Source organism: Monodelphis domestica, chromosome 3 (assembly GCF_027887165.1).
Source record: "Monodelphis domestica isolate mMonDom1 chromosome 3, mMonDom1.pri, whole genome shotgun sequence".
Classification (NCBI taxonomy): Eukaryota; Metazoa; Chordata; class Mammalia; order Didelphimorphia; family Didelphidae; genus Monodelphis; species Monodelphis domestica.
Window position 1 is genome coordinate 519,671,047 of NC_077229.1, and position 18,102 is coordinate 519,689,148.

Consider the following 18,102-nt stretch of genomic DNA (forward strand, 5'->3'; position numbering starts at 1 on the left):
GAAGGGGAATAAGAAAAGGGATGGTGGGGAGGGGAGTAATATAAGGGAGGAGGATGGGGAGAGTGATCAAAAGTAAAATACTGGTGTGGAAGGTCAGAGTGAAGAGAAAGGGCAGAATTAAAGGAGGAAAACAAGATGGAGGGGAACACACAGAAAGTATTCATAACTGTGAGTCTAAATGGGATGAACTCACCCATAAAATGGAATCAGATAGTAGAGTGGATTAAAAGCCAGACCTCTCTGATATGCTGTTTTCAAGAAACACATTTGAGGTAGGTAGAAACAGAGTGAAGGTAAGGGGATGGAGCAGAATCTATTGGGCTTCAACTGAGAAAAAAAAAAAGCAGAAGTTGCCATCATCTCAGACAAAGCTAAAAGCAAAAGTGGATCCGATTAAAAGAGACAAGGAAGGTAATTACTTCTCTATAAAAAGCAGTATAGAGAGTGAAGTAATATAAGCACTTAACATATATGCATCAAATGGTATAGCCTACAGTTTTTAAAGGAAAAAATCCTTTTCTTTTTATTGATGTATTTTACATCACCTCCATATTTGTTCTTCCCTTCTCCCCTACCCAGCAAACCATCCCTATCACAGAATGGTAAAAAAAAAAGTAGTTCAGCAAAACTAAGGAAAACAATCAACTAAATCTGACGTTATTTGCAGCATAAAAAAGCTAGTACATTTTCTCAGCTCTTCCTGGGCCAAGTTTGGTCATTATAAATGCAGTGTTCAGTTTTGTGTATTTTTTCCATTTACATTGTAGTAGTTTTGTATATTTTCTTGGTTTTGGTTATTTCACTTTGTATTATTATAAGTCTCAGAATATTATTTCTGACAGCACAATAATATTTTATTACATTGATAGAATGGATTCATAATGGAAATAGAACACATTCGTGGGATGACTGTTCATTTTTGCCATGTATGTCCTTATGTATTTCTTGCCATATTAGCCATTTAATTCTTTGCTTGTACAAAGTGATGCTATATTTCTCACATAATTAATGCTTAAATGTATATTTCCCGATTTTTTCTCTTATTTGTTAACATGTTTTATTTAGAGCTTTAGGGGTTTTTGGTTTCCCTTATTTAAAAAATGTTAAGTAAAAATGGCATATCTACTTTTAAGTACAAATTATTTTCTTTTTCTTTCTTTTTTTTAAGGGGTCAGTCTGAGTTTTTTTTTATAACAACATGACTAATGTGGAATATTTTGCATAACTAAAGATGTATAGTCTATATTAAATTGCTTGCCTCTCAATGAGGGGAAGCGAAGAATAGAATTTGAAACTCAAAATTTTTAAAAAACAAAAGTTAAAAATTGTTTTTACTTGTAACTGGAAAAAATATTTTTTTGTAAATGAAGTAGCCCTTCATATTGAAGGTAGTGAAATACAGTAAGAAAATTGTGACAATATTTTTATTTTTGAGAATTTTAACTTTTAAATAATAATAACTTTTGATTCATCACCACTTCTATCCACTCAGCTAAAGTGAAGTAAAGTTGCATATTTTTTTTGTGAATTCCTGATTGTATTATTAGGTTAACTAGGTAACTCAAAGGTAAGCTTTTTTTGCTTTAACTTTTGGGTCCTCAGCAAAGTCATCTAATAATTGCATGGTTCACTGATTGTCTTTGGATGTGTGCATTAAGTCCCTATATTCTTAGAGAATTCATAACACAGATATTTCATATTATAATTCCTACTAGACACTTGTTATCTTCTCCCAGCTGGTTACTGACACACATAGCACCCCCTTACATCTCTATACCTGCTAAAGGTATCCCAGAGCTGAACTCCATTTTGACCCTTGGACCTACTATCCTCTCAGTTACAGGACTACCTGCTGGACCTTTGCTCCTTAAGATCCTTGTAGCCTTGCCACTTTACCTCCTCTTTTCTCTGCCGTTACCCAAGTTTCCCTTGGCTTTTTTATCTGCCTGAAATGAAACCCTCCTTTATGTCTTGGCTCTTTCATTTAGAGTATAAGCTCCTTGAGAGCAGGGACTGTCTCATTTTGTCTCCCTCTATTTGTATTCTCAGCACTTGGCACATAAATTTTTCCTCCTTTCTTTTCTATTCATTTTCATCATTGGGTGGCTAATTTACCCACTTCCTTTGTTAGAAAAGAAATTTGCTCAAACTGTCTTTGTACTGGTATATGAAAAAAATACAGGAGCCACATCGTAGAATTGTCATTTGATTCAGAGATAGAAATTAATTCATTTTCTTTTTTGAAGGTTTTCCTCAGCACACCATTGCCTCTCTATCTGATCAGGATGCTAAACCTTCTTTCAGCATGGCGTAAGTAAAGATTTTTCATTTTTGTCATTGACAGAAATGTACATTATCCAATATTTTGTCCTGCATTATGAACAAAATAGATAATGAAATTTTAATGAAATTGTTCATTTAAAATAATTTGTTGTCCCAAATGTTAATTTTCATATTAAATGTTTGATTGCTCTTAGAATTGATATGAATCAATCCCAGAGTATTTGAACATTAAGGGGGTCAATATTTAATGTCTTAGCATCTCAAAATAAATGGGGTCTTCAATTGGGCAACGGCCAAAAAGGTTGATATATCATTGTAATGGGATATGTTGCATTATAAGATGATTATTATGACTACAGAGGAGCATGGGAAGATAGAGGAACTAATGCAAAGTCAAGCAAATGCTATAGTGCCAGGAAAAACTATATTTACATGATGACTAGAACAGTGTAATTGGAAAGAACGGTAGTATCAACAAACAAAACAAAACTGAATTCAGTGAAATTATGATGTCCAAGTTTGAACCCAAGAACTCTGAGAAGTCATGTCATCCCACTTCTTTACAGGGGTTAAGAGACTCTGGGTGTGGAATATTGAATATAATGTCAGTTTTTGTTATGTTGGTTAGTTTGACTGACCTTTTTCCCCCCTCTTTTTTATTCTTTATTATTGAGGACAATTTTCTGGAAAAGGAAAAGGTAAGGATGTATTGGGAAGTGTAGGTGATGTCAAAATAAGCTATCATTAAAATTTTCTTTAAGAAAAAAGAGCATATCATTTTAGGCACAAGGTTTAAACATTTGGTATCTTGGTTACATCCATTTAGTTAGTAGTAATTCTTAGGAAAATTCTTTGTTATGTTTAAAAAAGTGGTGATTCAAACTTTTTTTCTAAAGGCATTTGGATAGCAGTACTGAGCCAGGCCTTACATTAGGAGGGTACTTCTGTCCACAGTGTCGGGCAAAGTATTCTGAACTTCCAGTTGAATGCAAAATCTGTGGTAAGTCACTATTACTCATAAGTTCTTTTTATTTAACTAGGTGATCTACATGATTGTTTCCAGTCATGGATCTGCTATCTATTTAGATGGCTTTTGATCAGCAAAATAATCTTTGTGGGCATTGGTTTTCTCATTTATAAAATGAAGCAATTGGACTAGATGAACTCTGAGGCTTCCGGGTGAATTTGATTTAAGTAAATGTAAAAGTTTCATTCTTCCTGTATCTTTTCTGAGCTAAGCAGAAAGGATTTCTCTCTACCCTGCCTGTATAAATTGCTTAGTTCATAATGTTCATAATGTCTGCTTTTATACAGTGAACCAAGCATTTCTCTTCAGTTTATTTTAGGGAAGAATCACAGTTGCCTACAGATTTGCTCTGATGATGTTTTTGGTGCATTGTTTAGAAAGTTATAGAAAAATATGTAAATGATAATACATGTATTATCCAGATCAGATTGCTTACTATCTCTCAGAGGGGAAAGGGAAGTGAGACAATTTGGATCTTATAATTTTGGAAAATATATGTTGAAAATTGTTATTATATATAATTGGGAAAATAAAGGATCTTAAAAAAAGGCACTTGATAAACCTTAAAAAAAAAGAAAGAAAAATATGCTAAATTAAGGCTATTAGACACAAAAGATAACTCCCGTGGTGCTTAAGTGTAAACTAGGTTTTGAAATGAGAGTTCCTTTCCTCTCTACCTAAGGAATTGATAGCCCTTGTAAGATGATCAAATAAGAGTCCTTAATTTAAAAAAAAAATTCAATTTTTACAGTCACAAAAGTAAAGTTATTATAAAGAATAGGAATGGTGAGTTTGGAGTCTTATTTATTGTATACAGTTGAATACTTTTGTGGAAGCTCTATTATTAGACATAGCTAGGTGGCATGGATAGAGTGCCAGGCCTAGAGTCAGGAAGACTCATCTTCCTAAGTTCATATGTGGTCTCAGACACTTACTAGCTATGTGATCCTGGGCAGGTCCTTTAATCTGTCAAATGACCTGGAAAAAGAAACGGCGAACCACTTTTGTATTTTTGCCAAGAAAACCTCAAATGGGGTCACAAAGAATTGGACACAATTGAAATGAGTGAATAACAAAGGTAAACTTTAAAAATGATGCATGAATTTGATGTTCTCAAGAACTGATAGGACATATCTTAGTTGAGGTTTATCAAATTAGGTTTCTGTCATTGCCTTTTTTAAATGTTTATTTTTTACATGTAGGTACAATTTTTAATAATCATTTCATGACATTTTTGTGATCAATATTCTCTTCTTCCATCTCTCTTCTTCTCACTTCCCAAGGCAGCAAGAAATATGATCTAGGTTATACATGTGCTATCATAGAATATGTGGGATATTTCCATTTTTGTCTTATTGTGAAAGCATTATCTTTTATTTTCAGTGACTAAACTTATTTGTTTTGAATGCCAGGTTTAACATTGGTATCTGCTCCCCATTTGGCACGGTCTTATCATCATCTCTTTCCTTTGGATGCTTTTCAAGAAGTTTCCTTGGAAGAATATAATGGGGAGAGGTAAACTTGATTTGTCACTATAATATATTACAAGTTTAAATCCTATGGAAACATTTGGATAGATTGTTAATCTCTAAATTTAACTAGGTAACAAGGTTCACCTTGTAAAGATCCCTTATTTTAGTCAGCTGAAGGTGAATGTTGTCAAAATAAGATTCTGCATGGGGAGAGAGTACAGTGCAGTCTAGTGGAAAGAATCCTGGATTTAGATCAAAGGGATGTGAATTCAAGTCCTGGGTAATATTGGGCATATTATTTAACCTTTCGGGCCTCACTTTCCTCATCTCTAAAAAGAAGGAATTGGACCAGATGTTCTAAGGGGACCTTTTTACATCTCAGTTCTGATCTCATGAGCCTATAGTGTGGCAAAAGGACTGTGTTGGAGTAATGAAACCTTTGCTATGTGTGTATTTGTGTGGGCATGTGTGTGTATGTGCATGTGTGTGTGCATTTGAGAGAGACAGAAAGACCAATCTGGGGCAAGTCACTCCCCTCTTCAAGCCTCCACACTTTCCTCTGTTAACAGTCGCACTAATTATCTAACTATGTTGCAAGGGGCAGGGTTCTGTAGTGCTGTAAAATGCCAGATCCAAATATGTCATCCTTTTTTGTTAGAATACTTTTAAAATATAACAAGAGGCTTGAAAACTCAAACTATATCCATTGCCAAATCTGGTCTTCTAGAATACATATATTAAGTCATGACTCTATGGCTGTCCACATCTATACCGCATTTTATGACTTTTGTGATTTAAAAACTCAATAGTTATGGGGAATGTTGATCTGAATTAGAGAGTATTTTATTTTGTTTTATTTTTAAATTTTAAATAAAATTTTTATTTTTAAATTTTAAATTTTATTTAGTCAATTCAGAACATTTTCCCATGGTTATAAGAATCATGTTCCTTCCCACCCCTCCCATAGCCAACACGCAATTCCACTGGGTTTTACATGTGTCCTTGATCAAAACCTATTTCCATGTTGTTGATATTTGCATTAGGGTGATCATTTAGAGCCTACATCCCTAATCATATCCCCATTGACCTATGTGATCAAGCAGTTGTTTTTCTTCTGTGCTTCTACTCCCACAGTTGAATTAGAGAGTATTTTAGAAGAAACTTTTATTATTTTCAGAAATGGCTTTATGTTCATTATAAAGTACCCAAATCTTTGTTAGAGGTTTTGCTTTAAAGGTTAGAATCTAATTAACCAAATATATATTTGTTAAGCACTTACTGTGCACAAAACATTATGCTAGGTTCTGGGAAAATTCAGTTTAGATAAGAATGATTTGTAACTGATACTTGAAGCTGAAACTGATACTTGGTCAAATAATTGAGTCAAGTTGGTTTAGTCCTGTGATGGCAAACCTATGGCACATATGCCAAAGATGACCTCTCCTTCCTTCCTTCCTTCCTTCCTTCCTTCCTTCCTTCCTTCCTTCCTTCCTTCCTTCCTTCCTTCCTTCCTTCCTTCCTTCCTTCCTTCCTTCCTTTTTCCCTCCCTCCCTCCTTCCTTTTTCCCTCCCTCCCTCCCTCCCTCCTTCCCTCCCTCCCTCCCTCCCTCCTTCCCTTCCTTCCTTCCTTCCTTCCTTTTTCCCTCCCTCCCTTCCTTCCTTCCTTCCTTCCTTTTTCCCTCCCTCCCTTCCTTCCTTCCTTCCTTCCTTCCTTCCTTCCTTTTTCCCTCCCTTCCTCCCTTCCTCCCTTCCTCCCTTCCTCCCTTCCTCCCTTCCTTCCTTCCTCCCTCCCCCCGTCCCTCCCTTCCTCTTTCTTAAAAAAAAAAAAAGAATGAGAAGGGATGTACCCCCAAAGGGAGGCTTGGACCCCGAGGTATGGAGAGAGAGGGAAAGAGAAAAACCCCCCTTCCCACAAAGCAGGGTTCAGGGGAGACAGCAGATGTAACAGGTTGGCTCAGAGAAAGGAGAGGGGGTTTGAAGATTTTCCCCCTTCTGCTGTCCCTCCTTAGCTAAAGCTGCTCTCCCCAATTCGCTCTTGTCCCTCTTGTCCCGCCTCCATTACTTGAGACCCAAAAGGTCTCCCCTTGATCCATTCACTCACATTCAGCTTGGGGAACAGATAACTTAATGTTAACTCAATCTGATAATACAAAGGAATAACGGGCAGGGAAGAATGGGAAAAAGGAAAGTGGGAAAAAGGGGTCCCTGTCTCTACCTAAACCCTTTCCCTCCCTCATTGAGTTTTGGGGGAACTCAGGCCTTGGCAGCCTGAGCCCCCTGAGAGAAAGTCAGGTTGACTCACCCTGGGTTTGGCCCCTTGCCCACAGTTCAGACTCTTCAGAAAGTCCCTTCAATTGGGAAGTGTTGGGGGGGGGGGGGAAAGATTTCCAGTCACCAGCAGGAAAAGTGGGTAACCCTCAGGAGAAAGTCTTTATCCACCTTCTCTCTTCAACATCTCAAGACCGAGAGCGCCTCCCTGCTCTCCAGCCAGAGTCTTCTCTCCTCAGGAAATTCACACCTGGGGCCCGTCCCCCGTTGAGGTGATCAATTTCACATACCTTTCAGTCTGGCACTTTTTCTCTAGTGCCAGCCTCTATTACACTTCTCGCCCTCCCTCCCTCTTTCTGCCTTCCTTTCCCCCATACAGCTACTGCTCTGCTTCTCTACACTGGTAAAAGTGATAATCCTGGAAATTTTTTTTTAAACCCTTACCTTCCATTTTGGAATCAATACTGTGTATTGACTGAGCTACCACTGAGTTACCCAGCTGCCCCTTGGAATTTGTTTTTTGACAGAATGAATCAATAAATTCCCATCGTGTCCTCTTACCTTTAGAATAAGCCCTTCTGCTTGGCATTTAAGACCAACTTGGCCACAGCTTACCTTTCTGGCCTCAATGATATGAGTGACCGTCTAGCCAGACTAGGCCACTCTCTATTCCTTACCTCTTCTGCTCCAGCTCTCTTTTCTGTAACCTTGTACTGACTCACCTCTGCCTGGAACACGCTCCTCCCTCACCTCATCTTTTAGAATCTCTGCTTTACGTCAAGGCTTACCTCCTCCTCTTCCTCCTGTGTAGCGTCCGTGCCTCCCCGATCTGATAGTGCTTCTTGTACCTCTCGGGTGTGTATTTTGTGTCTATGTGTTCCTATTCATGCCCCTGTTCGGACGTGAGCTTCTTGAGGACAGAACCTAGTTTTCTTGTGTCTTTGTATTCCTAGGAACTGATAGATATACAGAGTGCTTATGGCCTGATTGCTTGGATGAATTGATAGAGAACACCAGGGGGTGCAGTGGAGAATGTTGGACCTGACGTCAAAGAGTAGGGGTCAATTCTCCCCTCAGATATGGATGACCCTGGGCCTGTCGCTTAACCTCTGCTTCAGTGTCGTCTTCTGGAAAATGGGGATAATAATAGCACTCCGCTTGTAGGGCGGTTGTGAGGGCAAAAGGACAGATCTGTGAAGCATTTTGCAAACCTTAAACCACAATCGAAATGCCTTCATTTTTATTTCTTGACGGATACTAATGATGTTATTTCTGTCTTTCTTCTAAAAGCCAAGTGCAACAAAATCTTGCTAATCAAGGATCTCGGTTGATTATAGTTTAATGTATTTTTCTGTTACTATTTCCAGTGGTTAGAATGTTGGGATGTAGTAAAATAACAGTATAATTTTTAGGAGCATAATAATTTTAGTACTTCATATACTGATGATAAAATATCTTTTTAGAGGTGATTTTTTTTAAAGTAACTTAAATTTTTTCCCCCAGATTTTGTCATGGATGCCTAGGAGAATTAAAAGATCAACATGTAAGTTAATTTGGTTTCTAATTACCAGGAAGTCTTTAATTCCTCTTTTAGGAAGAGTGTTATGAGAAGTACATAAGGGCCAGACTGTGATTAAGTTCATTCCCAGACTAAATGACTCTTTCCTCAGCACACTGGTGTCATAGTTAGGAGATGGAGAGTTCAGAGGTTAAACACTCACTGAAGGCTCTCTAACTATTTCTCCTGAAGTGATGCGTAATAATTGTTGTAAGAGAAAGTTCATATCTGAGGTTTCAGTTTCGTAGGTCACTTTGAAATAACAATAGGAAGGGGATGAAGAAAACAAAGTTTGTTATTTTGAAAAGTTTAATGAGTTGTACTTTAATAGTAGTTGGCTGCTTACTCTTGGTAGAATGCTTTAGTTATTATTTTAAGGGGGGACTAAAATTCCACAATTTGCTTCATAAATGTTAAATTAGTTAGAATTTACATTGCCAGAATATTTTCTAATTATATTATTATTACTATTAAGTAATTTTTTAAAATATCATTTAAAAGTATTTTATTGTAAGAGTCCTGTTGAAATTTTGCTTTCACTTTTATTACTACAAACTATTTAACTACCACTGTTATAAAATGAATAGATTAAGTAGGGGGAGAATTAATAAAGAACTAAGAGTGGAATAACTAATCCCCTTCTAGAGAGAGGGACTCCTAGCTAGCTGGGCATAGTATATCTTTTTAAATTACTGTATTGGACTTAACATTTGCCAATTAATCTCAACTTTTTTTCTCTCTCTACCCCTCCTTCTACACTTTATTGCAGGTTTATATTTGTACTGTGTGCCAAAATGTATTTTGTGTGGACTGTGACTTGTTTATTCATGAATCTCTGCATTGCTGCCCTGGTTGTATTCATAAGAATCCAGCTCCTACTGGTGTTTGACTTCATCTTTTCTATATTTCTTCATAAAAAAGAAAAATACAACCTATGATAGAGTGACTTGAGAAGTTGTCCTGAGATGGATGGTTGTAAAACATAAAGAAGAATTTGAAAATAATGGTTTGTTGGTTTGCTTGAAGGAAATATTTTGTGTTCAGACATTTTAATATTTTTCTTAATAAAATTTTCCTTGTTATATAACTTCTATCGTTGTATTGCTGAAATATGGCATTCTAGTTCTTTCCAGTTTCCTAGAAGAACATTTAATCTCAGCTTGTTTTTTTCAACACTCTCCCTCAGGTCTGTAACTTGTTTTTTAGAGCCTTTAAATCTCATTCATGATCATTTCTAGTTGTGATTGATATTTGTTCTGCAGCATCTGCAATTTTGTCCTTTGTTGTTTCTCAGTGAAACAAGGGAATGTAGTTCAATGAAATTAATGGATATTTCTGCCATTTGGAAAACTAATATTGGAGAGTGGATATTTTTGTGAAATAATTTCCCTTTAGCCCCTCTCCCCCAAGGCCAGCCTGATTCGCAGCTCATTCTAACCTAATTTCTTCCCCAGGCCTGTGAAAATGGGTTGGAATCTTGTCTTTGTTAAGGATAGAAGGGTCCAGGCCAGGGCTGAGCAGTCCTGATTAAGGGTACCCTGAGCAAGCAGCCATGTTGGGCTCACTTAAAGAACGGTGCTCGGGGTGATTATAGTTAATTATTTGGTCTCATTAGGGATTCTTGGTAAGTAGGAATAGGTTGGTTGGCTCAAGAGAGGATTGAAGGGTTACCTTCAGAAGTCAGGTGGAATCTTCATGGAGGTTCCTTAAGAGAATTCCCAGCAGCCCTGGGGCTCTGCTGGAAGGAACAGACACTCTGAGATCGGATCCTCCACAGGGTGGATATCTGGATCTTTCCTCTGGAAAACCCTGGAAGGGTTGGTGACAGTTTGGGAGACGCTTGGCTATTTGGGAGTTTGTGGAGGAGGCCATCGGGGAGGACCGACTGGCCCAGTTTTCACTGCCACCACAGAGGGAAGAAGGCCCACAGCAGGGCCTGGAGAGAAGCAGCTGCTGAGGGCTGTCCGGTGCCCGGGGCTGGGCTGATCTCTAGCTGGGGAGAGAACAAGGAGGCAGAGCGTCCTAATCTTTTAAGGGGATAATGAGGACAGTAAGCTTCGAAATAGTGAGACGGCTGAGTTTAGGCTTGAGAGTTCAGGCACGAAGGCGTCTCTGGGATGCAGTTAGTGTTCTCAGATTAGGGAATTTGTCTGTCCCGTAGCGTCCTTTCCTTCCTTTCCCTGCTGCCTTCAATAATATACGAACCAGGCTTTTGTTGTTATCTGTGTCGGCTAGTTTCCACCTACCAGACCTTCCGCTCGGCCCAACTGCAGTCATGGCGGGCAGCCGCTGCCGGCTCAGCAGTAACTGGCCCATCCAGGCAGTGTCCATTGACGTCACTGCAGGGCTCAGCCTGCGGCCACTGGCTTTGTACTGGGTGGGGAGGGGAAGGGAGAGAATTCTTCCGCTTCGCTTGTTTTCCCAACCTTCCTTAGAGACGGAAAGGCTTCCCTTCAAATGAGTCTAAAGAGCCCTTATGGGAACTAAAGCCACAAGACCAGCAGAGGGCCCTAAGGCTCCCCATTACACAAGATAGGAACCAACAAGGATTGCCTAAGGAGAACCGGATGACAAAAAGGAATGAGGAAATGTGGCCAAGCCTGGACACAGACGGCCCTTCGCCGACCAAGCGTGGCTCCTCCGAATTCAAGGTCCTGAAAGATTTGGAAGTAGCCGTTAACGACAGAGGCCCCAACGAGTACAAATACTGGCCCGGGTGGGCATAGAAGTCAGCCAGGCCCAGGCCCTCCTTGCGCTCCAGGGAGACATTCCTCTTTGCACCCAGAGCCCTCCTCTTGGCGTGTCAAAACTCCAAAAACCCGAGCACGGTTCTGGGGGGTGACTGCGAGAAAAAACCAAACAAAAGGTAATTTTGCAATATTTCGTTTAAGTGTATAATTGTAATATGTGACTAATAAACGGAAAACGCATTTACCTTACCAGCTTAGTGGCTTATTGGTTCATCTGTCAGGTTCTTTTGTTGGTTTTGAAGTTATTTAACTCGTGTGGGGGAGGGAGAATTCTTTAACTAGCCTGCCTAGTAGTGACTTTTTTGTTGCCGAATTTCACTGGCCAAATCTTTAGTTGAAGGCTGGTGTTTTGTACCCTTCGAGCCCAATCAAGTGCTACTAACTTCATGGGAGGACCCAAACAAGGGCTTGACCCCTTTGCCTCCTTAGTCTCCTTTCCCTGACCACCCCATCCATCCTACCATGTCTCCTCCTCTACTCCCTGCCCCAGCCCCACCCCCTTCCTTTGGCCCTGCTCCCCCCCTCCATCCCATTCCTCCTCCTCCCCTGCCCACTCGACTACCAGCCAAACTGCAGTGATCATTAATGAAGTGCTTTGTGCTTTTCAGCTCCCTGAAGCCCTAGTTCACTGAGGGAACCAGCAGGCAGACACTGCAACAAAGCTGGGGATACAATTTTGGGGATATTGATACCTTTTGAATGTGTATTACATGCTATACTACTGTTCTTTTTAAAAAAAAAACAAAAAACCCTGTTACTTTGTGAAATTCATTTGCTTGTACTCACAGTGGATCATGGCCAGGTATGAAGAGGAAACGGCTCTCCTTTTTGGTGAGAAACCTTTGTATTCTATATTTTCTTAGCTGACACAGTGTCAATGATTATAAGCTATATTTTTATTTTTAAAACTTTTATTATATTTTGCTTACATGTGCAATATACTATTTCAGTTTTTTATTTTTTCTTTCCATTTTATATTTGAAGCACATGCCACATGGTTATTATTGTGTATTTTCTTTATTCCTTGGTTTCTAATAATCCTTAATAAATCTCTTAAAAATATAATATTTTTATTACTAGATACTAATTTGTTACAGGTATCACCTCACACCTAGCAGACTGGCTAACATGATAGCAAAGGAAAGTAATGAATGCTGGGGGGGGGCGGGGATGTGGTAAAGTCGGACATTAATGCACTGCTGGTAGAGTTGTGAATTAATCCAACCATTCTGGAGGGCAATTTGGAACTATGCCCAAAGGGCACTAAAAGACTGTCTGCCCTTTGATCAAGCTATAGCACTGCTGGGCTTGTACCCCAAAGAGGAGATAAGGAAAAAGACACGTACAAGAACATTCATAGCTGTGCTCTTTGTGGTGGCCAAAAATTGGAAAATGAGGGGATGCCCTTCAATTGGGGAATGGCTGAACACATTGTGGTATATGTTGGTGATGGAGTACTGTTGTGCTCAAAGGAATAATAAAGTGGAGGAATTCCACGGAGACTGGAACAACCTCCAGGAAGTGATGCAGAGCGAGAGGAGCAGAACCAGGAGAACATTGTACACAGAGACTGATACACTGTGGTATAATCGAAGGTGATGGACTTCTCCATTAGTGGCAATGCAGTGACCTTGAACATCCCAGAGGGATGTATGAGAAAAACCACTATCCACAATCATAGGAAACACTGTGGGAGTAGAAACACCAAAGAAAAACAACTGCTTGAATACATGGGTCGAGGGGACATGGCTGGGGATGTAGACTCTAAACGAACATCCTAATGCAAACACCAACAACATGGAAATAGGTTCTGATCAAGGACACATGTAATACCCAGTGGAATTGTGTGTCAACTACGGTAAGGGTGGGGAAGGAGTGAAATAATATGATTCTTGTAACCAAGGAATAATGTTCTAAATTGACTAAATACATTCATTTAAATTTTTCTTAAAAAGTGATTTTCACTATCATATTTCTCACCGCACATTACAATGGATGGGACATATAAATACATGCCTTTTATAGCTGTTAAAGCCTCATCCTGGAGTAGGGAGGATTTCCCATGCAACTTGGTGTCCCCTGAACATTTCTATATTTATAACTTTTCAGCTTACTGCACCCTTCCACCAGGATAGTGGCATTTTAGATCCAAAAGTTCTTCATCAGCAATACAGAGGTTTTTCTGGGCTCTCCTGTCAAATTTTGGAATGATGGCAGTAAATAAACTCTGTTAGAAGTATCTCAGCTGAGGGTTTGTACCCCAAAAAGGTAATAAGGAAAAAAGACTTGTACAAGAATATTCATAGCTGCACTCTTTGTGGTGGCCACAAATTGGAAAATGAGGGGATGCCCTTCAATTGGGGAATGGCTGAATAAATTGTGGTATTTGTTGGTGGTGGAATATTATTGTGCTAAAAGGAATAATAAAGTGGAGGAATTCCATGGGAACTGGAACAACCTCCAGGAAGTGATGCAGAGTGAGAGGAGCAGAACCAGGAAAACACTGTACACAGAGACAGATACACTGTGGTATAATTGAATGGAATGGACTTCTCCATTAGTGGCAATGCAGTGATCCTGAACAACTTGGAGAAATCTACGAGAAAAACCACTATCTACATTCTGAGGAAACACTGTGGGAGTAAAAACACCAAAGAAAAACAACTGCTTGAATACATGGGTCGAGGGGATATGGTTGGGGATGTAGACTCTAAATGAACATCCTAGTGTAAACAACAACATGGAAATGGGTTTTGATCAAGGACACAAGTAATACCCAATGAAATTGTATTTTGGCTGCGGGAAGAGTGGGTGGAGGGGAAGGAGGGAAATAATGTAATTATTGTAACCAAGGAATAATGTTCTAAATTGACTAAATAAACATTCAAATGGGAAAAAAAAGTATCTCAGCTGAGGTTGGAAGGTTGGCTAGATCTGGAGAACTTCTCACAAATATCCATGAGCTTCAAATGTTTGATTTTTTTTTTTCAACCCTTACCTTCCATCTTGGAGTCAATACTGTGTACTGGTTGCAAAGCAGAAGAGTAGTAAGGGCTAGGCAATGGGGGTTAAGTGACTTGCCCAGGGTCACACAGCTAGGAAGGGTCTGAAGCCACATTTGAACCCAGGACTTCCTGTCTCTAGGCTTGGCTCTCAATCCACTGAGCCACTTAGCTACCCCCTTCAAATGTTTTTAAATGACATCCAGCAAGTGTTTATAGAGATTCGTGTGAATCCTAATGATAGCTGGTTGTATGCAGTTGTCATCACATAGACTTTGGGGATTTTGTTACTTCTTAGAATCTGCATTAGTTGCTATACTACTGTTTTTAAAAATGCTGTTGTTACCTGGTGAAAATATGTACATTCACTCTGTGGATCACAGCCGAGTTAAAAGGGAAATAGATCTCGTGAGAATTCTAAGTGAGAAGAGTGACAAAGGCTAGGCAATCTGGGTTAAATGACCTGCAGAAGGAGGAAGTTTATGAAGTCAGATGTAAACAGAGGTCTTCTTCCTCCAGGCCTGGCTTTCTATCCACTATGTCACCTCACTGTCCCTTGTGAACTTCTTGCTGGTTCCCTTAATAATGAAACAATGATCAGAAGCTAGATTGAGCAACAACAACAAAAAATCCTCTAGACTAATAATATTTAAGGAAGCAGAGAGGTATGATTCTTGCCTGGTACCTCATCTCTCTGAAGAGACGGAGAGTGGCCAAGATTCTATTGGCCCCAACTTCCTGGCAGAAATTAGTTTCCCTTGAAGAAGGGTGAGGAGAGAAAAGGCTAGAGATGTCGATTCCGTCTTTCTTTGAGGTACACAAATAAAGTCCTCCCCACGTCTCAAACTGGGCTTAACAGGTTTTCCCTTAAGTCAGGTCCTTCTTAGTTGTTTGGGTTTTCAAATTCACAATCTTGATGTTCTGATTGACTTTCCCCACTTCTTCCCCTCTTGGAAAGAGAACTGTTTTTGGAATCAGGAATTCTGGATTTAAATATTATTTGTGTGTGATTGGAGCACATCACTAAACTTCTCTGGACCTCTATGACCTCTCCAGGAAAATGAAGGGACGGAACTAAATAGCTCCCCTCCAAGGAAGAACTTTTTAATCACTGGAGTTGTCCAGAAGTAAAGTGCTCTATCCTGTGACAGAGGAGAACTTCTTCCGCTTCATTCTACCCATATTTCTCTTGCGTCCGCCTACGCTCCACAGCTGAAACCAGTCAAAGTACTCCTCTTTCTTTGTGACTCCACAACCCTTACAGAGACGCTTCAAAACACTCATTTCAATTCCATAAGCAGTGGGTGAAGCGTCTCTCCTAAGTGCGCGGCGTACTGAGAAGCCCAGGACAAAATGTAAACTTTTCTCCCTGCCCTCCCGAGCTCACAAGCGAAGGGCACTCTGTGATTGCTTCCCTGAGCAGCTGCACCTGACGCGGGTTCACGCTCTGCCGGGACCAGGGCTGCGGGCTGCACTTAGGAGCTGTGGCCACTTAAATGGCGAGAGGGAAGAGTTGGGGCAGGCGCGGGCCACCAAGAGGAGCTCCCCGCTGCTCTCAGCCTGGGGTGGGGGCGGGAAGGAACTCGCCTGGAAACGGCCGACTGGAAAAGAGGAGTGGTCTAAGGAGCGGGAGCCGAGGTCTTTGCAAGTCTTTGAGATGGTTCCGGGGTCACGTGGCAGCAAGACGCTCGAGGACAGGCGACCAGCCCCGGAGAGCTCTGAGCTCTAGCCTCATCCTAGCCCGCCGGCCTCCTGCCGGGAGTGGGCTGCTCCTCTCCTTGCCCAGGTTGGCAGGTCCCAGCTGGTCAGGCTTCGTGTATATCCTAAGCCGATCTGCCTCCTCATTCTCCTTCCCTCCATCCCAAATTAGGTAAGTCGAGCAAAACCTGCCCTTCTGCCCCCTTCTGCCTTATGGGTAACAAGAATCGCATCTGGGGTGGGGGTTCTCTGCGCCTGGGCTTCTTCAAGCCTTCTCGGGCACGCTCTGGAATCGCAGGTGTTGGGGCCTGCCTGCCATCCTGGGTTTCTCCCCTCGGGTGCGGTCTGGACGAAATCCCTTGTTAGCTTGGGCAGTTGTTTGGGAGGCTGAGAGTTCCGGACTGGGAGAAGAAGCCTGATGCTCTGTGACTGTCCTTGAGGGCATTATTGGTGAGGCAGAGGAGAGGAGGCTTTGCTTGGGCTCTGAGAAGCCCGAAGTCAGCCGTCTCTGGGGTGGGCGCTGCTTCGCTCCACATCGAGGAGTATAAAGTCGCCCCACGAAAATGAGGGAAAGGGAAGATGGGCGGGAATGAACGGTGAATCTAGCAGATGTGACTAATACGCCGCCGAGGAGCACATGTATCCCACCTCATATGGACTCTAGCGTGTCTCCAGCTGAAATAAAGCCCAGACACTGGAGAAGAAAGTGAGGCTCCGACTAGAAAATTATTGGGAACAAGGTCAGCAAGGGGAGACGGGAGGAAATAGGGTGCGTTATGGGAACAAGGGAGGATTTGGAGCCGGAAGGCAGCTCTTTCTAGTAGTCGAAAGCTAGTTTCTAAAATGACATAAATGTGTTTTAGTCCAGGAAAATGAATGCTTCGCCAGCTTCAGGAACTGGATCAAGTTCTGCAGGAAGCGATGCAAGACCTTTTTTTCACGTACAAATCCCGGTCCCAAATCCGTGGCACCTGAATTCTATCTACAGTCCTTAGTGTGTGTCAGCAGCAGGTAAGGCCAATGACAACGAAAAACCTATAGAACAGCTTTCCTAAGAGCATATTGGAAAAAATAAATAGACAAACAATTTTCTACTTGTCCCACCTTTTCCTCTAGTGTTTTCTAAACCCCAAAAGACTGGAGGCCAAATTTGACAGCAACCTATCTTAAGCATATTCTAGGGGGTAGCTGGGTTGCTCAGTGGATTGAGAGCCAGACACAGAGAATGGAGGTCCTGGGTTCAAATGTGATGTCAGACACTTCCTAGCTGTGTGACCCTGCACAAGTCACTTAACCCCCATTGCCTTGCCCTTACCACTCTTCTGCCTTAAAACCAATACACAGTAAGAGTTTTGTTTGTTTGTTTTACTTTTAAACATTATTTTATTTGTTCATTTTCAAACATTATTCCTTGGGAACGAAGATAATTTTCTTTTCCGCCACCCCTCCCATAGCCGACGTGTGATTCCAATGGGTATCACATGTGTCCTTGATTCGAACCCATTTCCATGTTGTTGGTCTTTGCATTAGGGTGTTCATGACTCTCCTCAGTCATGTCCCCTTAACCCCTGTAGTGAAGCAGTTGCTTTTCCTCAGTGGTTTTACTCCCACAATTTGTCCTCTGCTTGTGGATGGTGTTTTTTAGATCCCTGCAGATTGTTCAGGAACACTGCATTGCCACTAATGGAGAAGTCCATTACATTCGATTGTACCACAATGTCTCATTCTCTGTGTACAATGTTCTCCTGGTTCTGCTCCTCTCGCTCTGCATCACTTCCTGGAGGTTATTCCAGTCTCCATGGAATTCCTCCACTTTATTATTCCTTTGAGCACAATAGCATTCCATCACCAACAGATACCTTAATTTGTTCAGCCATTCCCCAATTGATGGGCATCCCCTCATTTTCCAATTTTTGGCCACCACAAAGAGCGCAGCTATGAATATTCTTGTACATGTCTTTTTCCTTATTATCTCTTTGGGGTACAAACCCAGCAGTGCTATGGCTGGATCAAAGGGCAGACAGTCTTTTATCACCCTTTGGGCA

At 40.9% G+C, this 18,102-nt stretch overlaps 1 protein-coding gene across 6 annotated transcripts in view; it reads left to right on the top strand.

The window, feature by feature from the left end:
- Positions 1-9,698, top strand: part of GTF2H2C (GTF2H2 family member C) — a 33,024-nt gene extending 23,326 nt beyond the window's left edge. For all 6 annotated transcript variants that reach the window (XM_001364875.5, XM_056824946.1, XM_056824945.1 and 3 more), the window contains 5 exons: positions 2,247-2,310; positions 3,180-3,283; positions 4,723-4,825; positions 8,553-8,592; positions 9,377-9,698. In XM_001364875.5, coding sequence (XP_001364912.1) covers positions 2,247-2,310; positions 3,180-3,283; positions 4,723-4,825; positions 8,553-8,592; positions 9,377-9,496 — 431 coding nt within the window. In that variant the 3' untranslated portion in view covers positions 9,497-9,698. The remainder of the gene's footprint in view (positions 1-2,246; positions 2,311-3,179; positions 3,284-4,722; positions 4,826-8,552; positions 8,593-9,376) is intronic.
- Positions 9,699-18,102: the final 8,404 nt, after the last annotated feature.